We start from the raw sequence: 16,187 nt of genomic DNA on the forward strand, positions 1-16,187 counted from the left end.
CTGTAAAAGGATTTTTTGTTTTATTTAGATGAAGAGGGACAGATTAGAAGAAGTAGGTGAAAAAAATCTCATTCAATACAATATGAAGCTATCAAATCCCACAATGTCTAGCAAAAAGTATATCATTTTTTTATTCAGGATTGTGGAGAATGGGTTGGGTGTGAAACTAAAGAATGTATGTATTGAGAATATAATTTCTACGGTCATTTTTTGCTCTGACGATCTTTATTTCTATTCCTGTGTCATTAGAGGTACGTGGCAATTTACAACTCCCACAGATTTATATCCAGTTACTAACATTCCAAAAATCAACCATTCTTGTAATTTAATTTTTGAAAATTTTCTTTCAGATATACTGTGAAATCCCTTAAAAATACTATATTACCACTTTTTAAACATAAAACTTTATAGATTGCTTTAAATCTCAGGGCATACATGCCTCTCTGAGTGGTTATGAGGATTAAATGAAAATTCACATAGCTATTGTTAATTTCAAACACCAAATATTGCTTTTATGTTTTTATTTTAATACTTTTTATATTTAATATATTTTATTAAACTCTGCTGTGTCTTTCACATAGATCTCTGTCAGGTCACAGAATATTTAATTGTAAGTACCATTAACAAGCTTATAACCCAACTTAAATTCACTTAACTTCCTTAGCATAGTGATTGGAGCATAGTATGTGCTGTTATTGTTGAGATGGCTACTGCTGGTGTTGATACTGTTTATTACTATTACCATTACAACCATCTAATCACCGTTGTAGTTTTAACACATAGCATAATGCCAGCTCACTAAGTTGGTAAGATAGACAAGGAAAACCATTACTACAGTTCTGAGTTATGGAGTGCTTTGAGAGAGAAAATATAGGGTGTTCTTTGAGCACATGCAAGCAATACTAAATCTACCCACACTGTGAGGAGATGTGAAAAATCTGGAGCATTTCAGGAAAGGCTGCTAGAGCTGATAATGCTTAAACTGTATCATGCAGAAGAAAGGATAGGCTTGCTCATCAGAAGAGAAGAATTAAGGCAAATCATTCCAAGCTGAGAGAACATGATGTGTCCAGGGAGCTGCAAATTGACTACTTACTAGGCGTATGACAAGAATGGTAGTTTCTACAGAGGTTACAAACATAAATGAGACTCTGCCATTATCTTCAGGGATCTCAAAACGAACTAAGGAATATGTCAGATCCATAGATTGCTCTACTGGAAGGCAGAATGAGATAAGACAAAGCACATCTGGTTGAGGAATTTGAAAACATAAAGAAGAGAATAAGCATAGTTGATGTTGGATTTCAATTTCACAGGAATTGAGATGATTCTTGGAAAAGTATTATAAAACAAAGATGGAATTGTTTTGATATGAAATTGATATGCTTGGGTAGATTGTGAGAATCTTGAAATCAAATTCACATTTAGTATTATCAGAAATAGAATGCGGCTAAAGACTTCATGAGCACAAGAGTGACTAGTACTTGATATCCTTTATGGAATATTAACTTGGCAGCCTTAAATGTGATACACTGGGGAGAGCCTGAAGTTAAGAATACATTCTGAAAGTTGCCGGAATACTTTATATGCAAAATTAGGCAGCCTAGCCCAAGTGATGGCAGTTGAAATGACAAAGAAAAGACAAACATTTTAGAGGGAAGAACACAACCTGGTGACTGGAAATAGGATATGAGATAAAACATGTCTCTAAGGTTTGAAATTTCACTGACTAGTAAAATTTCATTCCAATGGGTGTAATTCAATAACTCTGTATCTGGAGCAAACAACAAAAATTTTACCATTTATAGTGTAACCCTGTTCTGAATAACAGTAAGTAAACAAAATAAATATATTTTAACAAACTGGTGAGGTTTAAGTGCTTCATAGTTCTATAACTATATAATTTATTCCTAATAACTTCATTTTCAAGTAATAGATTACCCTTCTATTCACATTTTACTTGTGGGAAGGAGAATATTTAATAATTTTTTCCCTATTTCCCCATCTTTTATATAGTTTACATTTACCTGATCCAGGTGTGGTTACCATTATATCCCACAGATATGTTAATGTGTATGTTTCACAAGTTTCAGTATTAGGTTCTCCTTTACCACATCACTACAGTTTCTTCTGAGTCCCTTGTGCAGTGGAAGCATCATTCCTATCCACAAAAAATTATGTGAAAGGAGAAAAAATATATATTGAGTGACAAAAGAAACAAATATTTCAGATTCTGTGGAATTTAAAGATTAAATAATATTTTAAAGAACTCTTTTAAACGGGAGGCAGTTCAAGATGGCATCATAGAAAGATCCCGAAGTCATCTTCTCCCATGGACCCAACAAATCTGTAGCTACACATGGAATAATTTCCACAGGAAAGGTCCTGAAAACTAGATGAATAGTGCCTCTGCAGCATAGAATAAAAGGGTCACATTAGGTTGAGTAGGAGAGGCAGACACATACTCTTGCCAAAAAACTCTTCCCCAGCAACGGCAATCAGGAGATAATCTCAAAAATATTGAACTTTTCTCCTGAGGAGTGAGGAGTTTGTGGCCAGCATCAGGCACTCCAGACCTTGGGCCCTGCACGAGAGAGACAGCTCCCGATACAAAGCCAATCAGGGTTATATCCAGGGAATCTTTCAGTCGAAGATAGAAGACCCATATATTGGTATCAGAAATTGCCCCAAGGAAACAGCCCAGCGAGATTGCTCCTCTCTTAAGATTACAGTCCATGAACAACTGCAAGGACAGATATGTTACTCAGCATTTTAGTGCTCTACTCTAAACATGAGCAAATAGTCAAGTATGAACAGATAAGTCTTCATGAAAAGCAGGTAATAAAACAAATTCTGTGGAGACATGAAAAGTTTTTAATTTTATGAATTAATTAATTTGTTTGTTATTATTATTATTTTTTGGTATCAATCTATTATTACATGAGTGACATTATGTTTACTAGACTCCTCCCATCATCAAGTTCCCCCCACATACCCCATTACAGTCACTGTCCGTCAGTGTAGTAAGATGCTATAGAGTCACTACTTGTCTTCTCTGTGTTGTACTGCCTTCCCCGTGCCCCCCCGCCTACATTATGTCTGTGAATCGTAATGCCCCTTTTCCCCCCTTGTCCCTCCCTTCCCACCCGTCCTCCCCAGTCCCTTTCCCTTTGGTGACTGTTAGTCCATTCTTGGATTCTGTGATTCTGCTGCTGTTTTGTTCCTTCCGTTTTTTTCTTTGTTCTTATACTCCACAGATGAGTGAAATCATTTGATACTTGTCTTTTTCCACCTGGCTTATTTCACTGAGCATAATACCCTCCAGCTCCATCCATGTTGTTGCAAATAGTAGAATTTACTTTCTTCTAATGGCTAAATAATATTCCATTGTGTATATGTACCACATCTTAATCCATTCATCTACTGATGGACACTTAGGTTGCTTCCATTTCTTGGCTATTGTAAATAGTGCAGCAATAAGCATAGGAGTGCATATGTCTTTTTCAGACTGCACTGCTGCATTCTTAGGGTAAATTCCTAGGAGTGGAATTCCTGGGTCAAATGATATTTCTATTTTGAGTTCTTTGGGGAACCTCCATATTGCTTTCCACAATGGTTGAACTAATTTACCTTCCCACCAGCAGGGTAGGAGGGTTCCCCTTTCTCCGCATCCTCACCAACGTTTGTTGTTGTTGGTCTTTTGGATGGTGGCCATCCTTACTCACGTGAGGTGATATCTCATTGTGGTTTTAATTCACATTTCTCTGATGACTAGTGATGTGGAGCATCTTTTCATGTGCCTGTTGGCCATCAGAATTTCTTTGTAGAGTTGTCTGTTCAGATCCTCTGCCCATTTTTTAATTGGAGTATTTGCTTTTTGTTTGTTGAGGTGTGTGAACTCTTTATATATTTTGGATGTCAACCCTTTATCGGATCTGTCATTTATGAATATATTCTCCCATACTGTAGGATGTCTTTTTGTTCTATTGATGATGTCCTTTGCTGTACAGAAGCTTTTCAGCTTGATATAGTCCACTTGTTCATCTTTGCTTTTGTTTCCCTTGCCCAGGGGGATATATTCATGAAGAAGTTGCTCATGTTTCTGTCCAAGAGATTTTTGCCTATGTTTTTTTCTAAGAGATTAATGGTTTCATGACTTACATTCAGTTCTTTGATCCATTCTGAATTTACTTTTGTGTATGGGATTAGACAATGACCCAGTTTTCATTCTCTTACATGTAGCTGTCCAGTTTTGCCAACACCAACTGTTGAAGAGGCTCTCGTTTCCCCATTGTATGTCCATGGCTCCTTTATTGTATATTAATTGACCATATATGGTTGGATTAATATCTTTACTCTCTAATCTGTTCCACTGGTCTGTGGGTCTGTTCTTGTGCCAGTACCAAATTGTCTTGATTACTGTGGCTTGTAGTAGAGTTTGAAGTTGGGAAGTGAGATCCCCCCTGCTTTATTCTTCCTTCTCAGTATTGCTTTGGCTATTTGGGGTCTTTGGTGTTTCCATATGATTTTTAGAACTATTTTTTCAAGTTCATTGAAGAATGCTATTGGTCTTTTGATAGGGATTGCATTGAGTCTGTAGATTGTTTTAGGCAGGATGGCCATTTTGACAATATTAATTCTTCCTAGCCAAGAGTATGGGATGAGTTTCCATTTGTTAGTGCCCTCTTTAATTTCTCTTAGGAGTGTCTTGTAGTTTTCAGTGTATAGGTCTTTCACTTCCTTGGTTAGATTTATTCCTAGGTATTTAATTCTTTTTGATGCAATTGAATGGAATTGTTTTCCTGGTTTCTCTTTCTGCTAGCTCATTGTTAGTGTATAGGAAAGCGACAGATTTCTGTGTATTAATATTTTATCCTGCTACTTTGCTGAATTCAGATGAAAAGTTTTTTTAAAAAGATCATTAATTTCCTCAGAGGTGAGAGAATATTTTGCATTTATGAAACAGAAGAAGATGATATTTTTCAAGTCAAATAAAAAGATGAGAAACTATAGTAGAAGGTTAAAAAAAAAAAAACCAGGAGTCAGAAGATGAATTGTAGAAATCTGGAGAAAAGGGTGTAAAAATACAAAGTAATGGAAAATAGGATTTAAAAGACCAGAAAATTAAGCAATCAGTTCAAGATATTCATTAGCTCTATCATATTATCTTGAGAAATAACAGAATTCAGGATTATTATTATTACTTTCATTCTCATTAGTCTTATTTCATCTCCCAGAATTGAAGGACATGAATTTCGTGATTGTAAGACATGAGCTTCTAGATAGGCCTATAAATGGATTTGTCATGAAACTTTAGAAAAACAGGGATAAAGTGCATAAAAGTTATTGTGAAGGGAAAAAATGTGTGCAAATTATGAGGAATCAGACTTCTCAACAACTTTTAAAACTGCAGAAATTTCCAAGCTAGAAATCTATAGTTAGCCAAACTGTAAATTAACCATTCAGGAGGAGCTCCTTGAAAACAAAGGAGTAAATCAGGAAAGAAGAATCAGATGCTATCTAGAAAGATATAGTTCAAGAGAAATGTAGCAAATCCCCAGAAATATGCCTGAGGAGATCCCAGAATAGACATTACATAGCAGACATAGAGAACAACCAATACAGTTTGGAGAGATATCTAGGAGATATGTCTCTGAGAAGATAATAGAATAGGATACCTGATACCTTTGAACATTGAAAAAGTATTTAGACAATTAGATAAGAATTTGGGAATCAAATTATAATACCCATCTGCTCAGGCCTATATAATCTGGCTGTAGTAACATTGTATAATTTCTGAACCCATGTCTTAAGAGACCTTAATGCTTTCACTCTTTTCTTTTGCAATTCTGTCTGGCTGCAGTGTGAAAAATCTTGAGCTAGTGTGCTGGAGAAGGGTAGACCACAGGAAGGAGAAATAAGCCATCCTACCTGAGGCCGTTCTAGTAGTAGCAGCCACGTTAGCCCCAGCAGGTGATTGCTGATACATGGAAGAGCCCAGCCAAGACCCAAAGAACTGTCTAGCTGAGCCCAGGTCAGATTGCCAGACTGCAGCCTCATGACCTAAACTAGGGATCGGCAAGTTTTTTCTGTAAGACCAGGTAATAAATATTAGAGGCTTCATGAGCCGAGGCTTAATCAAGAATATTGTGTAGGTGCTTACATACAAGAGAAAAAAGAAATCTTCATAAAAGGTTTATTGATGAAATTTGAAATAGAGTAATAAGAATGATTTATTATAATATAGATTTAGTGAATTCTCTTTGGGGAGGACAACATTTTGGTTAATTGTGGTTCAAAGTTAGGTATCTCAACAAAAATGATTGCAAATACTCATTAATGCTGGTATCTAAGGAGATTCTACATATTTCATCTTTAAAATTATCTCACACAGATGGGTACTCCAAATATTGACATAAATCAGTGAACATATGATTTTAATTGAGCATATTCATCACTTGAGAAGCATTTATAGAATTCAGTTATTCTATTAATATTTTCCATTTAGCACATCATGGCAGTGCAGATTAATTACTTCCAACTGAAGGTTAGAGGAAACCTCAGCTGCACAGTACGTGGATTTTGAAATATGGAAATCTAATTTGCACTTGCATCAGTGTCTGAAAAGTACTGTTGGAACTATAGTTTGAGCTCAGAAATTTGTGTAGGAATGGAAGTCTCACCTCTTTTTAACTGTTGCATAAGAATGTATAAAGCAGCTTTACTTATGATTCAGGCACTCATTTTCTAAGGTGCATTTCCACAACCACATGCAACTTCTAAAATAATGCTTAATGAGATAATATGAATACATCATGTATATAAACAGAAAGTTAGATAAGGACACAGTTGCCTCAGAATTTTTGATACTACAGTTTACAGCCCATGCACCAAAAAATTGAGTTGATTGCTGAGATTTGTTCCATTTTGATGGGTACGAAAGCATAGCTTTCCTCTAATCCTGAAAACTAAGAATTTTTGTCACTCATCTGTTGGCAAAACCTGACCTGAACCGATGTGAAGTTATTTATATTTTTAATTTACCCACATAGTGGAAATATTCATACTCTACTGGAGAACTTTTAGTATGTTATATTTCAGGAGGTTAGTAATATATGCAACATTTTTTGCCTTTCTAAAATCTGAACGTTTTCAAGTTCCAAACTAGAGTGAAACCAGTAGGAATTGTAATAGTAGATGTTTTTACTTTAAATAATCTTATTTATCCCTATTTTTTTCTTTTAAAAATTATTATAGATTTTCTACTTTAATCTTTCCAAATAGTTATAGAAACAATTCAGCACTTATTATTTTATAAATGGAACTAAAACTTAATGTACTCAGTGATTAAAGATCAAATAGTAACAATTCTCAAAGTTAGTATTACAGGGATTTTCAGATTTGTGACTTAATTTTATATATTAGGAAGGGAATCAAAAAATATGAGTATACCAATATTAAAGTGGGAAGAGAACAAGCAAATGATGTATATTGCTGATATTTCTGAGAAAAATGTTCAGTATCACATAATCTTTTAAAAAATGCAGAATAAAATTAGATGTCATTCTCCCTCAAGCATAAATGAGACTAAATGTAATCAAGGATGCAAGAAAACAGCCATTTTAATGGGCTGCTTATAAGAAAAAAATGTACAAAATATCAAAATCTATAGGAGAGATTCAAAAATTATCCTTTGGTCAAAATAAATCTACTTCTTGAATTGATTCTAAGAAAATACCTGGCATGTACCATAGATGCTCATCACTGCTCTATTTGATTAAAAAAGAACCAGAATACTCATGACTAAGAATTGGTAAAATAAATTATTATATGTCCCTGTAATGGAATATACAGCATATTATAAAACAATAGATAAGGTCTAAAAATATTCCAAATATATTTTAAGTGAAAAATGCCAGTTAGAAAATAGTTTGTACAGTTTGAGTCCCATCCTCTGTAGATATCGAAGTGTGTGTGTGTGTGTGTGTATTGTTTTGTGTTCATATTTTTCTGTATTCAAATTTTCTACAGGAAATATATTCAGGAAAGGAAATTCTTAATGTTCATATTTTCTGGGTTATATATACATACCTAAATTTAATTGGGGAAAACTAAATGTAAACATACAAGCTACAAAGGGAAGAGTCTTAGAAGTGACAAAATGAAGGAAATACTCAGGAGAAATTTCAGGGCATTTTCTAATCAGTTTCCTGTCTAAAAAACAGATGATACCTATACAGAAAAATGAAGTTAAGTCAGTTTATTTTGTGGCATTGACCCAATCCATGAAAGCTATTTCAGAAGAAAATCCATTACTTTTTGAGAAGTGTTAATTTTACCTTGCTTTCTCCTTATCTGAAATTCTGAAATCTCTTAGGTACCTGATTACTATTTCAGTAAAATGGGGAGTACCACTTTTCTCCCAAATCTCTCATTTCAAATATTAGCACACAGGGTGGAATTTTTACCCTATTCATGGTGTCCAGCTCTCAACATCTTAACCTGGCAAGAGGACCAAACTAGCTGTAAATCTTACCACCCAGACCACACTTGATTATTGTATGATGGGAAAATTAAACGTGAATAAAACAGCTAGAGCATTAGGGTGTTCTTGGAAGAATAAACACAAGTTGGAAGTCTTATGTGGATAGCGCAAAGTACAGGAAGGCAATCAATCATGTAAACATCAAATGAAAGGTGGGTGAGGAAGCCATTGGAGACTGTCAGGCGCTCCCTGCAATAAATGGCTAATTCCAGTGCTTTTCCTTTTCACTCAGTTTAGAAAAGAATTCTGTGGAATCTCTAACAGACACCAAAAGATTTTGTAAGTTCTTATTCTTGTTTAACGGTAACACTTTGAACAGAATGAGCTCAGCTCATTGAGGAGTTTTTAGTTTATATGAAATGGACACAAATATGTCATAGTGCAAACCTCCCTGACTTTTTTTCCTCCCACAAACAGGAAACTGTTAAGGCAGCAATAATAGAAGAGCAGCAGCGAAGTGAAAAGGCTGTGGAAGAGGCAGTGAAAAGAACAAGAGATGAATTGATAGAGTATGTGACAGAGCAGAAAAGGGTAAGTGTCCCCTGAAGGATTTTAATTTGTGTTTCCATAAACTGAAGGATTACCTTTCATACAATAACATGAAATTTTAAAATACGTAAAATGTCCTTTATCTAATTTAGGAATCTCCATCTAAGATTATTTTTCTGATATAATTATATTTTCTAATAGTTGTGTCTATAAACATAAAACCCATCTTGTCAACCACAAAGCAACACTGAGTAATTTTTTGCTAGATTCCTAGAAAATGACCTATAGCATTTCCAATTCAATGAGACACATGAAAAGTAGACAGTGTTAGAGTTTTAGCTTTTTGCTGTAAGTTTGTTAATTTTTTCCATGTTGAAGTCTTTATGTAGGCCCTGTTAACACCACTGTGGTTCTAAGGACTTTGGAACAGCAAATTAAGGCTCTTTTGCCATAGCTCCATTTCCCAAACATAATTCAGAATATGTTTGTCAGAATTCCGCATGCATACTGAAGGTTTACGAAATGAATGTACAGTTTAATAATTTCAGTGCAATGTGAAATTTACAAAATAAACTTCATTACAACATGGTTTATCAACGTGTGAGTCTGAACAGTGACCAAAAATAATAGGTCAAACTTAATTGATAATCTTTTCAACAAATCTTTAGTCTTAAGTAGTATCCAAGTTGAAAATCCCTTAAGGTGAGATGTTTAATGTAAATTCTGGAATAAACATTATATAATAATATATAAGTTCTCTCACAGTGTTTTATGTTTTATTTTTATGTTTACAACATGCTATATAAGCAATATATTCTAGGATTATATACAATATTAGGTATAAATATATAAAATAAACATAATATATATCATGTGTTATGTAATATTACATATGATAAAAACAGATTAAATATAAAACATACTGTTTGAAGAAACTTGACACATAATGCTTAGACTAAGTTAATGGAAGTCTAAATGGCAAAATAAATGGAAAATATAAGATTATCCTCAGTTGGCAGTTAAGTTGAAGGCATGGAGTGTAAAAAGCTCGTGACAACTCTTTAGTCCCACACTCTTCATTTGAAGTCAAATTTGGTATGATTCAAAGAAAATTATTATCCCCAGTTACTACCTTAGCATTTCACCAAAGGAGAATTTTGGTAAAAATTGCTAAGTAGGCTTTGCAGATAAATTAACCATTCACAGAATTATTTTGTGTGGGACTAAATCTTTGTGCATGTTACCAGTATGTTTTTAAAAGCCTTGTCACCTAAATTCTTGATGACCTAACATTCTGAAGAGAAAATACTGAGCCAAAAATAGTCAGTGGACTTTTCCTGAAGTGATATATTCTCAGAAAATGCCTGTTTCCTTATGTAACCCCCTAGAGTTTATTTTAAATAAGCTGGTTTGGAAGTCATCATCCAACAAAGGGTTTGCACACATCCAGGAACTGCAGTAGTGAAAGAACATAGACCTGAAGTGAATCTAAGATGTCTTGAGTGTATATCCTTCTTTACCATGTTGTTTTAGTAATATATGACCAATCCTTATTTGAGCTCTAAATCTGCACAAAATATTACATAGCAAAGCAAACCCATTCATAAGATTATCTTAGATTAATACTTCTTTGATCAAAATGGGAGGTTTTTCATTAAAAAATTTGAAAATCATATTTTCCCCTCAAATAGAATGATGTTAGTGCCATAAAAAAAATTTTAAATGAGAGCAATAAATGCCTGTATGGGAGTTATTTGTTCCCTGTGTGAGGTTAATTAGCCTGTGAAGAGAATGGACAATGAGCTCTGTCGTTTAATCTGTATGTTCTTGCAAATTACCTTAAGGATTAGTATTCATTTGTAGTGGGTATACTAGTCATCACATGTAGAAAGGTCCATTAATAATAACAAAATCATGACACCATTAGATTCTATTTGCACCAAAGTTTCACTTCTCTGTTTTTGTTCTATCTTAAGGAAAATAAATTTAATATTTTAAGGAGTGTCAGAAATCAATGCATGTAATAAAATAGAACAGCTAGAGTAAGGACTCAATAAATATGTGCTCTGATTTTTATCAGTGGTACCACATTATTAAAAAAAGGACACTCCTAATTGCATTATTTTTTGCTGATTAAAAATGTGCTTTTCAGATTAATATTTGGCATTCTATTTCCTCTGGAGTTTACAGTGTGATTCTAAAAGTTTATTCTGTTCTTGTTACTAGAGTCACAGAAGAGTAGAACTGATTTAATCAGAGTACTAGTAGGAAGTTTATTACTTCCACTTTGGGATTTGGAGGGTTTTTTCATAACACACTTTGTGGAATACTTTTAATATTTGAATCTTTCCATCTCTCCAAACAGAAATGCTATAAAAAAGGAAGTGGGTAAAATATCTGAAATGAAAGCACCAACTAATTTCTAGGCTTCTTTTTTTATATAACTTTTTAAAAATTAAGATTCTCTATACTCCTCTTCTTTCCCAAAATGTATTTCAGTGTTTCAAGTTAATTTCCATGAATATTTTAGGGCTTGGAAATTTTTCACCAAAAATAACTAAGATATCTCATAGCTTATAAAGTAACATTTAGTAGAAACAAAAGTTTTTTTAGCAAATTCATAGTCTTCTTGACGTTTTCCAAAAGACTAAATTAGGGCAACTCATCTCTACTTCTTCCTTTGTAAGATGGATTTCTATTTGCATCAGAGAACACTTTTCCAGTGTTTTCCAGAACAGAAATTTTCCTTTCTCCTGTCCAGCTTTTTATAACTAGAGAGTCAACTTGAGATTTTCAACATTAGACACCTCAAAAAGCCGATAGACCTTGGTTCCAACTGGGCTTACATTCCAGTCAGTGAAGTAATCTTCCCTTTTTGAAGTTTTAAAAAATCTTTGAAAGAAAAGAAGTCTAATGTTTGTTAGTTCCTGTCTTTATGTCTTTTGTTCTGAATATTTCCTTTGACATCATCTTACCCTTACCAAATTCACTAAAAGACTGAAATGAAGACTCTTTTCCCTTTATTTTTTCTTCATTCTTTTACTTCTAAAAGAACAGTGTCATAAAATGAAAAATCCAAATGCTTAACTTTTCATGTAACTTACACTTTCCCTACAATATAAATGCAGTAGAATTACAAATCACCATAGAGAGCATTGCTTCTATGTATCTGCAGTCAACAAGTTTTTAATCAATTATCCAATCCTTTTGAATATTATAGTTATACTAAGAATTAAAATCAGAATCATACTGAGAAAATGTTTTACTTTTAAATGTCATTTACCAGGCTTTTTAAATTTTTTTGCATCAAATCGATAGGAATATCATCAAACTTTATAAATACTTACTATTCATCTGGTCTGAACACCTTGGACAGGGCCAAGGGGGCTAACTTATTCATGTACTAATTAAATGAGACATAATTGACACTGACATTGCATCCTGCATTATTTACTAAGTCAGATACTTCATACTTATATTATTAGTCTGAGTTACAATAATTAGTATGTAATTAGTAATAGTATATAATTATTAGTATGTAACCAAAAATCAGTATGTGATCAAAGTATCCAAACAAGAAGAGCTTTTTAAATGATCAGCCAGAAAAACAATTCAAGTTAATAGTGAATCTGTTCCAGTGATAAAAATGCTTTCTGAAAAGAATTCTAAAATGATAGTTCTTTTTTAAATTCCTCTGTAAATCTATCTTGTTAAGCTAAGAAAACATATTACTATATTGAAATCACAAACTTATTATTGAGTTGAAAGTTGATGTTTTGTAGCCTCAGCTCTCAAAGTTTCCATATTAGATCATAGTAATTGCCTAATTTTCAAATGACTTTAGAAATTCCATTGTAATTTGTACAATAGAGAAGAAAATGTAAATAAAAAAACCTAAAAAGCTTAAAAAAATATATTTAATTTGTCTGAGAATCAGCTGGGTACCTACAAGTATAGTGGTTTGCATTGTCAGGCCATACTACCTTTCATTAAAATTTAAATTTTGGTTGAAAACTCTCTTAAATCATTGTAAATTCCAGTTAAGGGATTGCACACTACAGTGCAAGTGGGTCAAATCTAACTTGCTTCCTGTTTGTATAAGTAAACTTTTATTGAAATACACATCCATTCATTTATGTATTGTTCTTTGGTTTCATGCTACAACAGAATTGAGTAGTTGATATTAATTGCCAGATAAGGTATTACAATATATTAGATCTGCTCATTGGTGCCAAAAATATTGTTTTAGTCTAAAGGAGATTGAAGAGAACTGAGATGGGAAAGACCACATCCCTTCACACTCCCCCAGGGAGGAAGAATTTGTGGTTTATAATGACCTATGGCCCTTGGATTAGAATGAAGTATTCCAACCCATCCCACAAGCCGAGCCCGTTACACATGAACTAGCTGTGAGGGAGGAAGTGTGGCTGACATTCAGCAGGCAGCAGCTGCTCACAGCCAGGCAGTGATTCCTAAAAAATAAAATCTCTTCCAAATGTAATAAAAGATTATTATTTTTTCCTCTTAAGAAGCAGAATTATGGCCTGTGTTTTCTAAATCACCTCCAGGAAAATAATCTTCACATTAGAGGATCTTTTTAATTTAGATCTTTAGGGAAGAGTAAGGAGCAGTTATCTTCACATCAAAGTTTTTGTGGCCAAGGCATTGTCAGAATTTCTTAATTGTAAGAGGACCCACTTAATCCAGTTCTGCTGAAATATTCCTGGGTGCTTGTATCTGAAACTATTTATTAAGAAGAAATATTTGGCCAAAATGAACTCTCTTTAGTTTCTACTAGTTCTAGTTACTTGAATTAAACATGATTTCAAGGCAAGATATTGAACATCTTGTGGTGCCTTATTTTTCTGTTCTTATTGACATGGAAGTTGGACTAGCTAATCTCTAATGTCTCTTACAGTTCTCAGATCTATTAAGATTATGAGCACTCATGAAACTCCCAGCAGGTTTTTAATTCTTGGTATAAATCAGTTGCATTATAGTAATTATCATATAAATTATTTATATTTTAGTTTAGAAAAATAGTACTTTTTTGGCATTCCGCAGTCTCCGGCCCCATTCTTCTTGTACTTAGTTAGCCCTGCTCCTACCCATTGGGCACACAGTTCAGTTGGCTATGCGAGGAACAGCTCAGTAGCCATCCAGCGTGCGTGCTTGTAACCTTTGATTTGAATCTCATATTACAAAATGCTTTTATTTGACCTGAGCATAGGAAAGTGAAGTATACACCGTCGTATTGAATCGTTGTTTGTACTTTCAGGTGAATTTCATTTTTTTATGCCAAAGGGAGTTTAATCTACTCCATACAACCTGTATTTTAATGCAAGCCATTAAAAACTTAAAACTTTATAAAATTTCACCCATTTCAAGTGGTACAATAACAAATAAATGGAAATATATTTGGATTTAGAAATTGCTAGCGTAAATCTTTCTGAAAAGTGGTGTTCCACTGAGTCATAAATTTATCCTTCCATCTAAATTTAAAGAAGAATTTGATTGGATTTGGAAGTAGGGATTAGTGGAAACCAATAAGGTGAATGTTGTAAAATGTTTTGTAGTTTTACAAAGCTTATATAGGTATGGTTTTTAAAATTGTTTACAGTATTTCTGCCTTACACTTTACCTTTATCTTCTTTGAAAGCTCATTTTGTACAATATACTTTAAAATAAAATTTATCTCTATCCTCCACTATACATTTTAACAGTCTTCCTGATCCTCTTTCTTAGTGTTTTGCTGACTCACTTGCATAAGAATTACCTTAAAAGGACTTAGTGACATATGACAACCATGGACTTTGGTGAGGCAAATCTATTGATCATTTCCATTTCAATAGTGGGATAGTTGAGAAGATACTATAGCTAAAGCTTAATGCTTAAGTTAAATCCCATTAGTCTTGTTTCAGGGAGCAAAACATATATTCCTATTTAAAATTAATGCCTGAGCACAGAAGAGCTGGGTTGGTACAGCAATTAATGTACTTTAACTGTTTTAGGGGATAGCATTTTTGTTTAAAGAAAGACAAAATTTCTAAATCAAAGTATAGTAAATGTGAATACTTCTGTTTGGTTCATTTAGTTTCTAAGTTTTTATCTCTCTGTTTTTGTGTAATAATTTAAAATGTTCATCTAAATAATTACTCAATCACTTGAATTATTGTAATAACAATTAGCTTTATTCTTTAGCAAAATGTTTTAACTTTTTCTTAAATATTCAGATTATTCTTGTCCATTAGTGCACTATACTAAACTTCTCAAAATTAGATGGTGATAAAAATTGATTCAAATCAAAGACAAATCAATAAAGTCAAAGTGTCTACCTTGAGTCACCAGCCATAGCAGTTAGGAATTACACACAGGATGGATACACTATCATTGAAGGTCTGTAGTGAGGTATAGCTTCTTGAGATGGGCCAAACCAAGTGAAATTTTGACTCAGAAGGCTAAATATTTCATAATATCAGTGGTGAGCAGCTGATATTATAAGAAGGAAACCCAGAGTTCAGACCTAGAGGAAGTGGTAACTATTAAAGGCCTTAAAATTGAAATGATTGTGATAACAATGATGATGAAAGCTAATGCTTATATAGCATTATATATGTCCCAGCACTAGCCTGGGCATATATAATAGCACAGCATTATTTAAATGTATGTGTGTTTGTGTATGTATGTGTATTCATTACTCACTGTAATATTAACCACCAAATCACAAAGCTAGAAAGTACAGCCTGGTTCTAGCAATCTGAGCTGTTAACCATGAGGCAAATCATCTCTGTGAGCAAGATGCAACCATACAGAATAGGGACAAAAGTCTGTAAGTAGGTCAGAAATTAAATTTTTCAGATTAAAAGCCAAGAACAAAAGGATTACAGAGACTGTGTTCGTTAGCTGTATGGTGCCGTGTAGTATCTACCAGATCAAACCAGCTATGGAGACCCAAGAGCACCATGTCTTTAAAAAGCTAAGTCTTGTTTTTCGAAGGAAATTGAAAGAGCATGGTACCTTAAGTAATTATGGGAGGTCAAAATAATGGCTTGAAGCTATAGCAGAACCATAGCACACAGCAGGCTTGAGTAAAGGTCAAAAACATTATGCTGACAGTAGAATTCCAGAAGATTATTCAAGACTGTGGTGATTG

The 16,187-nt window shown here is 33.6% G+C and overlaps 1 protein-coding gene across 5 annotated transcripts in view; it reads left to right on the plus strand.

The window, feature by feature from the left end:
- CCDC91 (coiled-coil domain containing 91) overlaps positions 1-16,187 on the plus strand; it is a 329,601-nt gene that overhangs the window by 261,085 nt on the left and 52,329 nt on the right. For all 5 annotated transcript variants that reach the window (XM_036889459.2, XM_036889457.2, XM_036889452.2 and 2 more), the window contains one exon: positions 8,963-9,076. In XM_036889459.2, coding sequence (XP_036745354.2) covers positions 8,963-9,076 — 114 coding nt within the window. The remainder of the gene's footprint in view (positions 1-8,962; positions 9,077-16,187) is intronic.

Source organism: Manis pentadactyla, chromosome 14 (genome assembly GCF_030020395.1).
Source record: "Manis pentadactyla isolate mManPen7 chromosome 14, mManPen7.hap1, whole genome shotgun sequence".
In the NCBI taxonomy this organism is placed as follows: Eukaryota; Metazoa; Chordata; class Mammalia; order Pholidota; family Manidae; genus Manis; species Manis pentadactyla.